The 19,188-nt window shown below is 39.6% G+C and overlaps 1 protein-coding gene across 1 annotated transcript in view; it reads left to right on the top strand.

The window, feature by feature from the left end:
* LOC110534824 (B-cell receptor CD22) overlaps positions 1-18,839 on the top strand; it is a 30,914-nt gene extending 12,075 nt beyond the window's left edge. Inside the window, exons 5-11 of the mRNA XM_036989440.1 lie at positions 400-663; positions 1,287-1,553; positions 6,077-6,346; positions 7,514-7,798; positions 8,893-8,980; positions 10,309-10,378; positions 18,565-18,839. Coding sequence (XP_036845335.1) covers positions 400-663; positions 1,287-1,553; positions 6,077-6,346; positions 7,514-7,798; positions 8,893-8,980; positions 10,309-10,378; positions 18,565-18,807 — 1,487 coding nt within the window. The 3' untranslated portion in view covers positions 18,808-18,839. The remainder of the gene's footprint in view (positions 1-399; positions 664-1,286; positions 1,554-6,076; positions 6,347-7,513; positions 7,799-8,892; positions 8,981-10,308; positions 10,379-18,564) is intronic.
* Positions 18,840-19,188: the final 349 nt, after the last annotated feature.

The following is a 19,188-nucleotide window of genomic DNA, read 5'->3' as shown; positions in this document are numbered from 1 at the left end:
AGACAGATGGTTAGCAAACCATGCAACTGCATGCTCCGAAAGACCTACACTCGACAACTGTATCAAAAGCCTTAGAGAGATCGATAAAAAGTGAGACACAGTGCTGTTTTTTGTCAAGGGCTTCAGTGATATCATTTAAAACCTTCATGGCTGCTGTAATTGTGCTATGCTTCTTCATGAAGCCCGATTGGTATATTGATGAAAAATAGAGCTAGTAAATAAAAAGTATTTAACCTGTTCACTCACAAGGGTTTAGCTCAGTAGACTAACATAGTCTCGAGTCTGTAAAGATACATAAGCCTATATAATACTGGTGTTAAAAAGGCTTTAGCTCAGGAGGCTAATGAAGCCTTGAGTCACACATACAATATAACATGTGTATTGTCTATTTCCCTCCAGATGGTCCTAAAACCATGTCTGTGTCAGTCACCCCATCTGGACCCGTGTTTGATGGTGCGATGGTGAATCTGACCTGCAGCAGCAATGGCAACCCACCAGTAAGCAGCTTCACCTGGTACAGTGTGAAGGGAGACCAGGCGACACAGCTTGGGGTTGGGACGAGGCTAGAGACCAGTGTGTCTGCAGAAGTCCACCAGTTTTACTGTGAGGGCAGAAACGACCACGGAGGACAGAACTCAACGCTGATAGAAGTGGTTGTACAGTGTATGTATACTGTAGCTACAAGACCAATTCAACCATTGGCCAAACATTTTGGCAGTTATTCAACAATGCTGTTCTTGTTCTTCTTCTTGTTCTTCTTGTTGTTCTTCTTGTTGTTCTTCTTGTTCTTCTTGTTGTTCTTGTTGTTCTTCTTCTTGTTCTTCTTCTTGTTCTTCTTGTTGTTCTTGTTCTTGTTGTTCTTCTTGTTCTTGTTGTTCTTCTTCTTGTTCTTCTTCTTGTTCTTCTTGTTCTTCTTGTTGTTGTTGTTGTTGTTGTTCTTCTTGTTCTTGTTGTTGTTGCTCTTCTTCTTCTTGTTCTTCTTCTTGTTCTTCTTGTTATTCTTGTTCTTGTTGTTCTTCTTGTTCTTGTTGTTCTACTTCTTGTTCTTCTTCTTGTTCTTCTTGTTGTTGTTCTTCTTCCTGTTCTTGTTGTTGTTGCTCTTCTTCTTCTTGTTCTTCTTCTTGTTCTTCTTCTTGTTCTTGTTGTTGTTGCTCTTCTTCTTCTTGTTCTTCTTCTTGTTCTTGTTGTTGTTGTTGTTGTTGTTCTTCTTCTTCTTGTTCTTGTTGTTGTTGCTCTTCTTCTTCTTGTTGTTCTGTATTAATGCAGATACCAATTTATCTCTCCAGATCCTCCCAGAAACACGTCAGTATCAGTGAATTCCTCTGGTCCAGTGTTGAAGGGCAGTTCAGTGACTCTGACCTGCATCAGTGATGCCAACCCACCAGTGTCCAGCTATAACTGGTACTCAGTCGACGAGAGCGAAACACGCAGTGTAATAGGAGTTGAACAGATGTACACAGTAGCTAATGTCAATGGTAATACACAGTACTTCTGCATAGCTAAAAATCGACACGGATCGGACAATTCAACAACGCTCCAGCTCGACATTCAGTGTACGTTTTAATATCATAAACATAATGTAATGTGCCCCCAAATGGGACAGGGTCATTTTGTTGATGCAAGTCAGTGGTAATGTTTACCAAGCAATGAGTATTTTGGAGGGTCACCCACTTAAATTCTAGTTCTGGTCAACCACATCGCTTCCATTATCCGATGGATCAACATTTAAATGGCCCTTGTTGGGTCATGGCACAGCAATGTCTGGGAACCACTGATTATAAACACAATCTGATAAACACAGGCTAGTAATTCCACAAAGGTCTGTTGTAATGGTGTTAGTCACAGTAGACATAGTATTAATATCTGTAGTCAAAGGAGTTATAGTAGTCAAAGTAGGTATAATAGTTATAGTAGGTATAATAGATATAGTAGTTAAAATAGTTATAGTAGTTATAGTAGGTATAGTAGTTATAATAGTTATAGTAGTTATAGTAGGTATAATAGTTATAAAAGTTATAGTAGTTATAGTAGTTATAATAATTATAGTAGGTATAATAGTTATAATAGTTATAGTAGTTATAATAATTATAGTAGGTATAATAGTTATAGTAGGTATAATAGTTATAATAGTTATAGTAGGTATAATAGTTATAATAGTTATAGTAGGTATAATAGTTATAGTAGTTATAGTAGTTATAGTAGTTATAGTAGTTATAATAGTTATAGTAGGTATAATAGTTATAATAGTTATAGTAGTTATAGTAGTTATAATAGTTATAGTAGGTATAATAGTTATAATAGTTATAGTAGGTATAATAGTTATAGTAGTTATAGTAGTTATAGTAGTTATAATAGTTATAGTAGTTATAATAGTTATAGTAGTTATAATAGTTATAATAGTTATAGTAGGTATAATAGTTATAGTAGTTATAGTAGTTATAGTAGTTATAATAGTTATAGTAGTTATAATAGTTATAGTAGTTATAGTAGTTACAGTAGGTATAATAGTTATAGTAGTTATAATAGTTATAGTAGGTATAATAGTTATAGTAGGTATAATAGTTATAGTAGGTATAATAGTTATAATAGTTATAGTAGTTATAGTAGGTATAATAGTTATAATAGTTATAGTAGTTATAATAGTTATAATAGTTATAGTAGGTATAATAGTTATAGTAGGTATAATAGTTATAGTAGGTATAATAGTTATAGTAGGTATAATAGTTATAGTAGGTATAATAGTTATAGTAGTTATAATAGTTATAATAGGTATAATAGTTATAATAGTTATAGTAGTTATAATAGTTATAGTAGGTATAATAGTTATAGTAGTTATAATAGTTATAATAGGTATAATAGTTATAATAGTTATAGTAGTTATAATAGTTATAGTAGGTATAATAGTTATAGTAGGTATAATAGTTATAGTAGTTATAATAGTTATAATAGGTATAATAGTTATAATAGTTATAGTAGTTATAATAGTTATAGTAGGTTTAATAGTTATAATAGTTATAATAGTTATAATAGTTATAGTAGTTATAGTAGTTATAATAGGTATAATAGTTGTAATAGTTATAGTAGTTATAATAGTTATAATAGTTATAGTAGTTATAATAGTTATAGTAGTTATAATAGTTATAGTAGTTATAATAGTTATAGTAGTTATAATAGTTATAATAGTTATAGTAGGTATAATAGTTATAATAGTTATAATAGTTATAGTAGGTATAGTAGTGGTAGTAGTTATAGTAGGTATAATAGTTATAGTAGGTATAATAGTTATAGTAGGTATAATAGTTATAGTAGGTATAGTAGGTATAATAGTTATAATAGTTATAGTAGTTATAATAGTTATAATAGTTATAGTAGGTATAATAGTTATAGTAGGTATAATAGTTATAGTAGGTATAGTAGGTATAATAGTTATAATAGTTATAGTAGGTATAATAGTTATAGTAGTTATAATAGTTATAATAGGTATAATAGTTATAATAGTTATTGTAGGTATAATAGTTATAGTAGTTATAATAGTTATAGTAGTTATAATAGTTATAGTAGTTATAATAGTTATAGTAGTTATAATAGTTATAATAGTTATAGTAGGTATAATAGTTATAATAGTTATAATAGGTATAGTAGTGGTAGTAGTTATAGTAGGTATAATAGTTATAGTAGGTATAATAGTTATAGTAGGTATAATAGTTATAGTAGGTATAGTAGGTATAATAGTTATAATAGTTATAGTAGTTATAATAGTTATAATAGTTATAGTAGGTATAATAGTTATAGTAGGTATAATAGTTATAATAGTTATAGTAGTTATAATAATTATTATAGTTATAGTAGGTATAATAGTTATAGTAGGTATAATAGTTATAATAGTTATAATAGTTATAGTAGGTATAATAGTTATAGTAGTTATAATAGTTATAATAGTTATAGTAGGTATAATAGTTATAGTAGGTTTAATAGTTATAATAGTTATAATAGTTATAGTAGTAATAGTAGTTATAATAGGTATAATAGTTATAATAGTTATAGTAGTTATAATAGTTATAATAGTTATAGTAGGTATAATAGTTATAGTAGTTATAATAGTTATAGTAGTTATAATAGTTATAGTAGGTATAATAGTTATAGTAGGTATAATAGTTATAGTAGTTATAGTAGTTGTAATAGTTATAGTAGGTATAATAGTTATAGTAGTTATAATAGTTATAATAGTTATAGTAGGTATAATAGTTATAGTAGTTATAATAGTTATAGTAGGTATAATAGTTATAGTAGTTATAATAGTTATAATAGGTATAATAGTTATAATAGTTATAGTAGTTATAATAGTTATAGTAGGTATAATAGTTATAGTAGGTATAATAGTTATAGTAGTTATAATAGTTATAATAGGTATAATAGTTATAATAGTTATAGTAGTTATAATAGTTATAGTAGGTATAATAGTTATAGTAGGTATAATAGTTATAGTAGTTATAATAGTTATAGTAGGTATAGTAGTGGTAGTAGTTATAGTAGGTATAATAGTTATAGTAGGTATAATAGTTATAGTAGGTATAATAGTTATAGTAGGTATAATAGTTATAGTAGGTATAATAGTTATAATAGTTATAGTAGGTATAATAGTTATAATAGTTATAATAGTTATAGTAGGTATAGTAGTGGTAGTAGTTATAGTAGGTATAATAGTTATAGTAGGTATAATAGTTATAGTAGGTATAATAGTTATAGTAGGTATAATAGTTATAGTAGGTATAATAGTTATAATAGTTATAGTAGGTATAATAGTTATAGTAGGTATAGTAGGTATAATAGTTATAATAGTTATAGTAGTTATAATAGTTATAATAGTTATAATAGTTATAATAGTTATAATAGTTATAGTAGGTATAGTAGGTATAATAGTTATAATAGTTATAGTAGGTATAATAGTTATAGTAGTTATAATAGTTATAATAGTTATAGTAGGTATAATAGTTATAGTAGGTATAATAGTTATAATAGGTATAGTAGGTATAATAGTTATAGTAGGTATAATAGTTATAGTAGGTTTAATAGTTATAATAGTTATAATAGTTATAGTAGTTATAGTAGTTATAATAGTTATAATAGTTATAGTAGTTATAGTAGTTATAGTAGTTATAGTAGTTATAATAGTTATAATAGTTATAGTAGTTATAGTAGTTATAGTAGTTATAATAGTTATAATAGTTATAGTAGTTATAGTAGTTGTAATAGTTATAGTAGGTATAATAGTTATAGTAGTTATAATAGTTATAATAGTTATAGTAGGTATAATAGTTATAGTAGGTATAATAGTTATAGTAGGTTTAATAGTTATAATAGTTATAATAGTTATAGTAGTTATAGTAGTTATAATAGGTATAATAGTTATAATAGTTATAGTAGTTATAATAGTTATAATAGTTATAGTAGGTATAATAGTTATAGTAGTTATAATAGTTATAGTAGTTATAATAGTTATAGTAGGTATAATAGTTATAGTAGGTATAATAGTTATAGTAGTTATAGTAGTTGTAATAGTTATAGTAGGTATAATAGTTATAGTAGTTATAATAGTTATAATAGTTATAGTAGGTATAATAGTTATAGTAGTTATAATAGTTATACTAGTTATAATAGTTATAGTAGTTATAATAGTTATAGTAGGTATAATAGTTATAATAGTTATAGTAGTTATAGTAGGTATAGTAGTTATAGTAGTGGTAGTAGTTATAGTAGGTATAGTAGTTATTGTAGTTATAGTAGTTATAGTAGTTATAGTAGTTATAATAGTTATAGTAGTTATAGTAGTTATAATAGTTATAGTAGGTATAATAGTTATAGTAGTTATAGTAGGTATAATAGTTATAGTAGGTATAATAGTTATAATAGTTATAATAGTTATAGTAGTGGTAGTAGTTATAGTAGGTATAGTAGTTATTGTAGTTATAGTAGTTATAGTAGTGGTAGTAGTTATAGTAGGTATAATAGTTATAGTAGTCGTAGTATCAATTGTTGTGCTTTCAGAGCTGCTGGTAATTCTGTCCTTTCCCTCCAGATCCTCCCAGGAACACATCAGTATCTGTGAGTCCCTCTGATTCTGTGTTAGAGGACAATTCAGTGACTCTGACCTGCAGCAGCGATGCCAACCCACCAGTGACCAGTTACCGCTGGTACTCAGTGAGAGAGGGGAAGGAGGACTATGTGGCCTCTGGACAAAAAATAATCCAGGCCACAATGAATGTTATTGACGGAAGAGAATACTACTGTAAAGCCCAAAATCATCATGGAGAGGATCAGTCAGCGACTACAAACGCATCTGTGGAGTGTAAGTGAGGTTGCAAAATTCCGTAACTCTCCCAAAATATTCAGGTTTTTTTTTTTCACCTTTCTGGGACCGAGGGTAGAATTGAGTTGTTTGGATGAATGAGGTGCCCTATGTAAACTGCCTGTTACTCAGGCCCAGAAGCTAGGATATGCATATAATTGGTATTATTTTATAGAAAACACTCCAAAGTTGCCAAAACGGTTAAAATAATGTCTGTGAGTATAACAGAACTGATATAGCAGGCAAAAACCTGAGGAAAATCCATCCAGGAAATGCTATTATTTTGAAATGGCTGTTTTTCCATTGAAAGCCTACCCACCATACAAAGACTTATGACCCAGTTCACGATCCCTATGGCTTCCACTACATGTGGCCAGTCTTTAGGCATTGTTGCAGGCTTTTACTCTGAAAAATGAGGGAGAAACACCACCTTTAATGAGAGGACAGTGGAAATTTCCAGACATGAGTCCAGCGAGTGACCGGGAATGCACCTTTCTTGTTTCTCCTTTTCTATTGACGAAGCTTTTGTCCTGTTGAAATATGATTGATTATTTATGACAAAAACAACCTGAGGATTGATTATAAACATAAAGAGGGACTTTATTGAACAAAACTATTGTGAAACTGGGAGTCTTGTGAGTGCAACCATATGAAGATCATCAAAGGTAAGTGATTAATTTTATCTCTATTTCTGACTTGTGTAACTCCTCTACTTGGCTGTTTGTAATGTTTTGTGAGCTGGGCTCTGTCCTCAGATAATCGCATGGTATGCTTTCCCCGTAAAGTATTTTTGAAATCTGACACTGTGGTTGGATTAACAAGAATTTAATCTTTAAACCGATGTATAACACTTGTATGTTTTATGAATTATTATAATGAGTATTTCTGTTTTTTAATTTGGCGCTCTGCAATTTCACTGGCTGTTGACCAGGTGTTCCGCTATCGCTACCCTGGTTGGTAGATTTTGGGAAAGTTATCACATTGTTGTAACCCTAGGTGTAACCCTAGATGTTATTGTTTTTTCTCCTCAATCAAACATTTGCTCGTTAGCAATGAATTAAACAGTATAATTTATCAAAGTTTCATAAACTATAAAATAAGGATGAAGGTCAAACTTGAATAGAAAATGTTAATTCCTCTCCTTGTTCTTCTGTCTCTTCTTTCTAGTTGCTCCTCAGATCTCATCCTCCTCTCGCTGCCTCCACTCCAGATCTCAGGTCAGCTGTACCTGTGACAGCCACGCTAACCCCGCCCCCTTGGTGCAGTGGCGTCTGTCTGGCCGACATGTCAATCATTCCACAGCCACGGCCATCAGGGAGGAGCCTCTGGGCAGAATTGGCCTCAGGAGCACTCTGACCATCCGTCAATCACAAGAAGACACGCCCACTGCACTTTGCCTCAGCTCCAACTCTCAGGGCTCTGCCAGTCTGCAGCTTTGTGTCACCTCCACAGGTAAGACACACCTCCACAGGTAAGACACACCTCCATAGGTAAGACACACCTCCACCGGTAAGACATACCTCCACAGGTAAGACACACCTCCACAGGTAAGACACACCTCCATAGGTAAGACACACCTTCACAAGTAAGACACACCTCCATAGGTAAGACACCTTCACAAGTAAGACACACCTCCATAGGTAAGACACACCTCCATAGGTAAGACACACCTCCATAGGTAAGACACACCTTCACAAGTAAGACACACCTCCAGAGGTAAGACACACCTCCATAGGTAAGACACACCTCCACAGGTAAGACACACCTGGGTAGGTAAAGGGTCAGGTGAGAGATAAATAGGGACAGCTCCAACTGTCAGGACTCTGCCAGGCTGCAACTCTGTGCCACCTCCACAGGTAAGACACACTTCCACAGGTAAGACACACCTGGGTAGGTAAAGGGTCAGGTGAGAGATAAATAGGGTCAGCTCCAACTGTCAGGACTCTGCCAGGCTGCAACTCTGTGCCACCTCCACAGGTAAGACACACCTCCACAGGTAAGACACACCTCCACAGGTAAGACACACCTGGGTATGTAAAGGGTCAGGTGAGAGATAAATAGGGACAGCTCCAACTGTCAGGACTCTGCCAGGCTGCAACTCTGTAGCACATCCACAGGTAAGACACACCTCCACAGGTAAGACACACCTCCACAGGTAAGACATACCTCCACAGGTAAGACACACCTCCACAGGTAAGACACACCTGGGTAGGTAAAGGGTCAGTTGAGAGATAAATAGGGACAGCTCCAACTGTCAGGACTCTGCCAGGCTGCAACTCTGTAGCACATCCACACATAAGAGGAACAGTTAAAACACACCTGGACAGGTGTGAGGCGACAGGTGAGAAAGACAGATGGAGTTGAAGTGGAACAGAAACCTCTGAGGAAAGATAGCTTAGACAGTTCCACGTCAACAGGTAACACACCTGGACAGGTAATGAGAGAGAGATGGGGACAAGGGAAAAGAGCTGAAGAGGAACAGACAGAAACAAGTGAGAGAGAGCTGGTCTCCCGGTCTCTTTCATGTCTCATCCTTCTGACCGTAGGTTACCAGATGCTGTCTCTGTTGGTGGGAGCTGGGGCAGGTGCTGCTGGGATGCTGTTGCTGTGTGTTGTAACATGTGTCATTGCCAGGTCAGTCATACATCCCTCATACCGTGCTGCTGAGTGTAAAAACACTGTTCATAACATTATCCTGTTCAGTATTTGGCAGACATCAGTCCAACATAAGTCATTATTTCAGATTTATTGTAAGTAATTTTTTGTGGTTTTGTGGTTATCCAGACATGAATGATATATGGTAAACACAGGAGACTGATATATGGTAAACACAGGAGACTGATATATGGTAAACACAGGAGACTGATATATGGTGGCAAACACAGGAGACTGATATATGGTTGTAAACACAGGATCATGATATATGGTGGCAAACACAGGAGACTGATATATGGTTGTAAACACAGGAGCATGATATATGGTTGTAAACACAGGAGACTGATATATGGTGGTAAACACAGGACACTGATATATGGTTGTAAACACAGGAGGCTGATATATGGCTGTAAACACAGGAGACTGATATATGGTAAACACAGGAGACTGATATATGGTAAACACAGGAGACTGATATATGGTTGTAAACACAGGAGACTGATATATGGTAAACACAGGAGACTGATATATGGTTGTAAACACAGGAGACTGATATATGGTAAACACAGGAGCATGATATATGGTTGTAAACACAGGAGACTGATATATGGTTGTAAACACAGGAGACTGATATATGGTAAACACAGGAGACTGATATATGGTTGTAAACACAGGAGACTGATATATGGTTGTAAACACAGGAGACTGATATATGGTTGTAAACACAGGAGACTGATATATGGTTGTAAACACAGGAGACTGATATATGGTAAACACAGGAGACTGATATATGGTGGTAAACACAGGAGACTGATATATGGTTGTAAACACAGGAGACTGATATATGGTGTTAAACACAGGAGACTGATATATGGTTGTAAACACAGGAGGCTGATATATGGCTGTAAACACAGGAGACTGATATATGGTAAACACAGGAGACTGATATATGGTTGTACACACAGGAGACTGATATATGGTTGTAAACACAGGAGACTGATATATGGTTGTACACACAGGAGACTGATATATGGTTGTAAACACAGTAGACTGATATATGATAAATACAGGAGATTGATATATGGTTGTACACACAGGAGCATGATATATGGTTGTAAACACAGGAGACTGATATATGGTTGTACACACAGGAGACTGATATATGGTTGTAAACACAGGAGACTGATATATGGTAAACACAGGAGACTGATATATGGTTGTAAACACAGGAGACTGATATATGGTTGTAAACACAGGAGACTGATATATGGTAAACACAGGAGACTGATATATGGTTGTAAACACAGGAGATTGCATGCCAAGACAACCTGGGATCTGAAACCGGAGGACATAACAGAGCTCATACTAACTGACTGGGTAAGTGTCAATACACACACACACATACACGCACACACAAGCGCGCACACACACACACACACAAGCGCGCGCGCAAACACACACACAACACACACACACAAGCGTGCACACACACAACACACACAAGCGTGCACACACACACACACACACACCCTTCCTGTATCCTCCCCAACCTATCCTGTTTACGACCCTGTTTTTATGCCTCTCTCCTTGTCTGGTACCTCTCTCAACACAGCCTGATCTGATTGACTTTGTCTGGTACCTCTCTCAACACAGCCTGATCTGATTGACTTTGTCTGGGACCTCTCTCAACACAGCCTGGTCTGATTGACTTTGTCTGGGACCTCTCTCAACACAGCCTGATCTGATTGACTTTGTCTGGGACCTCTCTCAACACAGCCTGGTCTGATTGACTTTGTCTGGGACCTCTCTCAACACAGCCTGGTCTGATTGACTTTGTCTGGGACCTCTCTCAACACAGCCTGGTCTGATTGACTTTGTCTGGTACCTCTCTCAACACAGCCTGGTCTGATTGACTTTGTCTGGTACCTCTCTCAACACAGCCTGGTCTGATTGACTTTGTCTGGTACCTCTCTCAACACAGCCTGGTCTGATTGACTTTGTCTGGTACCTCTCTCAACACAGCCTGATCTGATTGACTTTGTCTGGTACCTCTCTCAACACAGCCTGATCTGATTGACTTTGTCTGGGACCTCTCTCAACACAGCCTGGTCTGATTGACTTTGTCTGGGACCTCTCTCAACACAGCCTGGTCTGATTGACTTTGTCTGGGACCTCTCTCAACACAGCCTGGTCTGATTGACTTTGTCTGGGACCTCTCTCAACACAGCCTGGTCTGATTGACTTTGTCTGGGACCTCTCTCAACACAGCCTGGTCTGATTGACTTTGTCTGGTACCTCTCTCAACACAGCCTGGTCTGATTGACTTTGTCTGGGACCTCTCTCAACACAGCCTGGTCTGATTGACTTTGTCTGGTACCTCTCTCAACACAGCCTGGTCTGATTGACTTTGTCTGGGACCTCTCTCAACACAGCCTGGTCTGATTGACTTTGTCTGGTACCTCTCTCAACACAGCCTGGTCTGATTGACTTTGTCTGGTACCTCTCTCAACACAGCCTGGTCTGATTGACTTTGTCTGGGACCTCTCTCAACACAGCCTGGTCTGATTGACTTTGTCTGGTACCTCTCTCAACACAGCCTGGTCTGATTGACTTTGTCTGGTACCTCTCTCAACACAGCCTGGTCTGATTGACTTTGTCTGGTACCTCTCTCAACACAGCCTGGTCTGATTGACTTTGTCTGGTACCTCTCTCAACACAGCCTGATCTGATTGACTTTGTCTGGTACCTCTCTCAACACAGCCTGGTCTGATTGACTTTGTCTGGTACCTCTCTCAACACAGCCTGATCTGATTGACTTTGTCTGGTACCTCTCTCAACACAGCCTGGTCTGATTGACTTTGTCTGGTACCTCTCTCAACACAGCCTGATCTGATTGACTTTGTCTGGTACCTCTCTCAACACAGCCTGGTCTGATTGACTTTGTCTGGTACCTCTCTCAACACAGCCTGGTCTGATTGACTTTGTCTGGTACCTCTCTCAACACAGCCTGGTCTGATTGACTTTGTCTGGTACCTCTCTCAACACAGCCTGATCTGATTGACTTTGTCTGGTACCTCTCTCAACACAGCCTGGTCTGATTGACTTTGTCTGGGACCTCTCTCAACACAGCCTGGTCTGATTGACTTTGTCTGGTACCTCTCTCAACACAGCCTGGTCTGATTGACTTTGTCTGGTACCTCTCTCAACACAGCCTGGTCTGATTGACTTTGTCTGGTACCTCTCTCAACACAGCCTGGTCTGATTGACTTTGTCTGGTACCTCTCTCAACACAGCCTGGTCTGATTGACTTTGTCTGGTACCTCTCTCAACACAGCCTGGTCTGATTGACTTTGTCTGGTACCTCTCTCAACACAGCCTGGTCTGATTGACTTTGTCTGGTACCTCTCTCAACACAGCCTGGTCTGATTGACTTTGTCTGGTACCTCTCTCAACACAGCCTGGTCTGATTGACTTTGTCTGGTACCTCTCTCAACACAGCCTGATCTGATTGACTTTGTCTGGTACCTCTCTCAACACAGCCTGGTCTGATTGACTTTGTCTGGTACCTCTCTCAACACAGCCTGATCTGATTGACTTTGTCTGGTACCTCTCTCAACACAGCCTGGTCTGATTGACTTTGTCTGGTACCTCTCTCAACACAGCCTGATCTGATTGACTTTGTCTGGTACCTCTCTCAACACAGCCTGGTCTGATTGACTTTGTCTGGTACCTCTCTCAACACAGCCTGGTCTGATTGACTTTGTCTGGTACCTCTCTCAACACAGCCTGGTCTGATTGACTTTGTCTGGTACCTCTCTCAACACAGCCTGATCTGATTGACTTTGTCTGGTACCTCTCTCAACACAGCCTGGTCTGATTGACTTTGTCTGGGACCTCTCTCAACACAGCCTGGTCTGATTGACTTTGTCTGGTACCTCTCTCAACACAGCCTGGTCTGATTGACTTTGTCTGGTACCTCTCTCAACACAGCCTGGTCTGATTGACTTTGTCTGGTACCTCTCTCAACACAGCCTGGTCTGATTGACTTTGTCTGGTACCTCTCTCAACACAGCCTGGTCTGATTGACTTTGTCTGGTACCTCTCTCAACACAGCCTGGTCTGATTGACTTTGTCTGGTACCTCTCTCAACACAGCCTGGTCTGATTGACTTTGTCTGGTACCTCTCTCAACACAGCCTGGTCTGATTGACTTTGTCTGGTACCTCTCTCAACACAGCCTGGTCTGATTGACTTTGTCTGGTACCTCTCTCAACACAGCCTGGTCTGATTGACTTTGTCTGGTACCTCTCTCAACACAGCCTGGTCTGATTGACTTTGTCTGGGACCTCTCTCAACACAGCCTGGTCTGATTGACTTTGTCTGGTACCTCTCTCAACACAGCCTGGTCTGATTGACTTTGTCTGGTACCTCTCTCAACACAGCCTGGTCTGATTGACTTTGTCTGGTACCTCTCTCAACACAGCCTGGTCTGATTGACTTTGTCTGGTACCTCTCTCAACACAGCCTGGTCTGATTGACTTTGTCTGGTACCTCTCTCAACACAGCCTGGTCTGATTGACTTTGTCTGGTACCTCTCTCAACACAGCCTGGTCTGATTGACTTTGTCTGGTACCTCTCTCAACACAGCCTGGTCTGATTGACTTTGTCTGGTACCTCTCTCAACACAGCCTGGTCTGATTGACTTTGTCTGGTACCTCTCTCAACACAGCCTGGTCTGATTGACTTTGTCTGGTACCTCTCTCAACACAGCCTGGTCTGATTGACTTTGTCTGGTACCTCTCTCAACACAGCCTGGTCTGATTGACTTTGTCTGGTACCTCTCTCAACACAGCCTGGTCTGATTGACTTTGTCTGGTACCTCTCTCAACACAGCCTGGTCTGATTGACTTTGTCTGGTACCTCTCTCAACACAGCCTGGTCTGATTGACTTTGTCTGGTACCTCTCTCAACACAGCCTGGTCTGATTGACTTTGTCTGGTACCTCTCTCAACACAGCCTGGTCTGATTGACTTTGTCTGGTACCTCTCTCAACACAGCCTGGTCTGATTGACTTTGTCTGGTACCTCTCTCAACACAGCCTGGTCTGATTGACTTTGTCTGGTACCTCTCTCAACACAGCCTGGTCTGATTGACTTTGTCTGGTACCTCTCTCAACACAGCCTGGTCTGATTGACTTTGTCTGGTACCTCTCTCAACACAGCCTGGTCTGATTGACTTTGTCTGGTACCTCTCTCAACACAGCCTGGTCTGATTGACTTTGTCTGGTACCTCTCTCAACACAGCCTGGTCTGATTGACTTTGTCTGGTACCTCTCTCAACACAGCCTGGTCTGATTGACTTTGTCTGGTACCTCTCTCAACACAGCCTGGTCTGATTGACTTTGTCTGGTACCTCTCTCAACACAGCCTGGTCTGATTGACTTTGTCTGGTACCTCTCTCAACACAGCCTGGTCTGATTGACTTTGTCTGGTACCTCTCTCAACACAGCCTGGTCTGATTGACTTTGTCTGGTACCTCTCTCAACACAGCCTGATCTGATTGACTTTGTCTGGTACCTCTCTCAACACAGCCTGGTCTGATTGACTTTGTCTGGTACCTCTCTCAACACAGCCTGGTCTGATTGACTTTGTCTGGCTGTAGAAGTACAGTACCTGTATTTGTATATAGTTCCGTAAACTCTCTCACATACAGGCTGCCTTGGAAGCATAAGGAATAATGGACACCACCCAGGAAACGAACGACGGAGAAACATTAACAGTGGGTGACTTGATGAGAGAAGTGAATCCAACTGCACATCCCATTATTCTACGTGCTCCGTTTACTGAGTGGTGTCCATCACTGGCTTTGTGCTCCGTTTACTGAGTGGTGTCCATCACTGGCTTTGTGCTCCGTTTACTGAGTGGTGTCCATCACTGGCTTTGTGCTCCGTTTACTGAGTGGTGTCCATCACTGGCTTCATGCTCCGTTTACTGAGTGGTGTCCATCACTGGCTTTGTGCTCCGTTTACTGAGTGGTGTCCATCACCGGCTTTGTGCTCCGTTTACTGAGTGGTGTCCATCACTGGCTTTGTGCTCCGTTTACTGAGTGGTGTCCATCACTGGCTTTGTGCTCCGTTTACTGAGTGGTGTCCATCACTGGCTTCATGCTCCGTTTACTGAGTGGTGTCCATCACTGGCTTTGTGCTCCGTTTACTGAGTGGTGTCCATCACTGGCTTTGTGCTCCGTTTACTGAGTGGTGTCCATCACTGGCTTCATGCTCCGTTTACTGAGTGGTGTCCATCACTGGCTTTGTTTTCCTTCCAGTCCGTAGACTACCCTTTGTTCAAAGATGACCTTATACCAACTCTCTCTCCACCTTATACCAACTCTCTCCACACCTTATACCAACTCTCTCCACACCTTATACCAACTCTCTCCACACCTTATACCAACTCTCTCTCCACCTTATACCAACTCTCTCTCCACATTATACCAACTCTCTCCACACCTTATACCAACTCTCTCCACACCTTATACCAACTCTCTCTCCACCTTATACCAACTCTCTCCACACCTTATACCAACTCTCTCCACACCTTATACCAACTCTCTCCACACCTTATACCAGCTCTCTCCACACCTTCTACCAACTCTCTCCCCACCTTATACCAACAATCTCTCCACCTTATACCAACTCTCTCCACCTTCAACCAACTCCCCACACCTTACACCAAATCTCTCTCCACCTTCTACCAACTCTCTCTCCACCTTATACCAACTCTCTCCACCTTATACCAACTATCTCTCCACACCTTCTACCAACTCTCTCCCCACCTTATACCAACTCTCTCCACCTTATACCAAATCTCTCTCCACCTTATACCAACTCTCTCCACACCTTATACCAACTCTCTCCACACCTTATACCAACTCTCTCCACACCTTATACCAACTCTCTCCACACCTTATACCAACTCTCTCCACACCTTATACAAACTCTCTCCACACCTTATACCATCTCTCTCCCCACCTTCTACCAACTCTCTCTCCACCTTCTACCAACACTCTCTCCACCTTATACCAACTCTCTCCACACCTTATACCAACTCTCTCCACACCTTATACCAACTCTCTCCACCTTATACCAACTCTCTCCACACCTTATACCAACTCTCTCCACACCTTATACCAACTCTCTCCACACCTTATACCAACTCTCTCCACACCTTATACCAACTCTCTCCACCTTATACCAACTCTCTCCACCTTATACCAACTCTCTCCACACCTTATACCAACTCTCTCCACACCTTATACCAACTCTCTCCACACCTTATACCAACTCTCTCCACACCTTATACCAACTCTCTCCACACCTTATACCAACTCTCTCCACACCTTATACCAACTCTCTCCCCACCTTATACCAACTCTCTCCACACCTTCTAACAACTCTCTCTCCACCTTCTAACAACTATCTCTCCACACCTTATACCAACTCTCTCCACACCTTATACCAACTCTCTCCACACCTTATACCAACTCTCTCCACCTTATACCAACTCTCTCCACCTTATACCAACTCTCTCCACACCTTATACCAACTCTCTCCACACCTTATACCAACTCTCTCCACACCTTATACCAACTCTCTCCACACCTTATACCAACTCTCTCCACACCTTATACCAACTCTCTCCACCTTATACCAACTCTCTCTCCATCTTATACCAACTCTCTCCACACCTTCTACCAACTCTCTCTCCACCTTCTAACAACTATCTCTCCACACCTTATACCAACTCTCTCCCCACCTTATACCAACTCTCTCTCCATCTTATACCAACTCTCCACACCTTTTAACAATTTGTGCTCACCAGCACATACAGTGCCTTGCGAAAGTATTCGGCCCCCTTGAACTTTGCGACCTTTTGCCACATTTCAGGCTTCAAACATAAAGATATAAAACTGTATTTTTTTGTGAAGAATCAACAACAAGTGGGACACAATCATGAAGTGGAACGACATTTATTGGATATTTCAAACTTTTTTAACAAATCAAAAACTGAAAAATTGGGCGTGCAAAATTATTCAGCCCCCTTAAGTTAATACTTTGTAGCGCCACCTTTTGCTGCGATTACAGCTGTAAGTCGCTTGGGGTATGTCTCTATCAGTTTTGCACATCGAGAGACTGAATTTTTTTCCCATTCCTCCTTGCAAAACAGCTCGAGCTCAGGGAGGTTGGATGGAGAGCATTTGTGAACAGCAGTTTTCAGTTCTTTCCACAGATTCTCGATTGGATTCAGGTCTGGACTTTGACTTGGCCATTCTAACACCTGGATATGTTTATTTTTGAACCATTCCATTGTAGATTTTGCTTTATGTTTTGGATCATTGTCTTGTTGGAAGACAAATCTCCGTCCCAGTCTCAGGTCTTTTGCAGACTCCATCAGGTTTTCTTCCAGAATGGTCCTGTATTTGGCTCCATCCATCTTCCCATCAATTTTAACCATCTTCCCTGTCCCTGCTGAAGAAAAGCAGGCCCAAACCATGATGCTGCCACCACCATGTTTGACAGTGGGGATGGTGTGTTCAGCTGTGTTGCTTTTACGCCAAACATAACGTTTTGCATTGTTACCAAAAAGCTCAATTTTGGTTTCATCTGACCAGAGCACCTTCTTCCACATGTTTGGTGTGTCTCCCAGGTGGCTTGTGGCAAACTTTAAACAACACTTTTTATGGATATCTTTAAGAAATGGCTTTCTTCTTGCCACTCTTCCATAAAGGCCAGATTTGTGCAATATACGACAATATTGTTGTCCTATGGACAGTCTCCCACCTCAGCTGTAGATCTCTGCAGTTCATCCAGAGTGATCATGGGCCTCTTGGCTGCATCTCTGATCAGTCTTCTTTCTCCTTGTATGAGCTGAAAGTTTAGAGGGACGGCCAGGTCTTGCTAGATTTGCAGTGGTCTGATACTCCTTCCATTTCAATATTATCGCTTGCACAGTGCTCCTTGGGATGTTTAAAGCTTGGGAAATCTTTTTGTATCCAAATCCGGCTTTAAACTTCTTCACAACAGTATCTCGGACCTGCCTGGTGTGTTCCTTGTTCTTCATGATGCTCTCTGCGCTTTTAACGGACCTCTGAGACTTTCACAGTGCAGGTGCATTTATACGGAGACTTGATTACACACAGGTGGATTGTATTTATCATCATTAGTCATTTAGGTCAACATTGGATCATTCAGAGATCCTCACTGAACTTCTGGAGAGAGTTTGCTGCACTGAAAGTAAAGGGGCTGAATAATTTTGCACGCCCAATTCTTCAGTTTTTGATTTGTTAAAAAAGTTTGAAATATCCAATAAATGTCGTTCCACTTCATGATTGTGTCCCACTTGTTGTTGATTCTTCACAAAAAAATACAGTTTTATATCTTTATGTTTGAAGCCTGAAATGTGGCAAAAGTTCGCAAAGTTCAAGGGGGCCGAATACTTTCGCAAGGCACTGTAGTTTTTTTTAGTTTTTCCATGCAGATTGTTTAGTGTGTCTTCTATCTTCTAGACTCTCTCTCAGGAAGAGGACTCTCTGTACGCCAGTAAATCCACACTGACCGGACACCCGAGAGCCAACGGGGCCAATGGGAAAGGGACCAGAGGGGTTAATCCAGACCTCCATGGGCCCCAACCCACAGACCCTCCTGGAGGTCTACACTACAAACCCCCACCCATAGGCCCCCTTAACAGTGATCACGTACCCCTCCAGCACTCCAGCCTGGACACCACCACGACCAGGATAGAGGGGTAGGGAGCGGGGGGTGACATCAGGGGTGAGAGAGAGTGACATCAGGGGTGAGAGAGGATGACAGTTTCCTACCAGGAGAACACCTATATGTCAGTTTCCAACCAGGAGAACATCTATATGTCAGTTTCCAACCAGAACACCTATATGTCAGTTTCCAACCAGAACACCTATATGTCAGTTTCCAACCAGGAGAACACCTATACGTCAGTTTCCAACCAGGAGAACACCTATATGTCAGTTTCCAACCAGGAGAACACCTATATGTCAGTTTCCAACCAGGAGAACATCTATATGTCAGTTTCCAACCAGGATAACACCTATATGTCAGTTTCCAACCAGGAGAACACCTATATGTCAGTTTCCAACCAGGAGAACATCTATATG

The sequence above is a fragment of the Oncorhynchus mykiss genome, chromosome 10 (assembly GCF_013265735.2).
Source record: "Oncorhynchus mykiss isolate Arlee chromosome 10, USDA_OmykA_1.1, whole genome shotgun sequence".
NCBI classification, from domain to species: Eukaryota; Metazoa; Chordata; class Actinopteri; order Salmoniformes; family Salmonidae; genus Oncorhynchus; species Oncorhynchus mykiss.
This window is presented reverse-complemented; position numbering and strand designations above follow the sequence as displayed.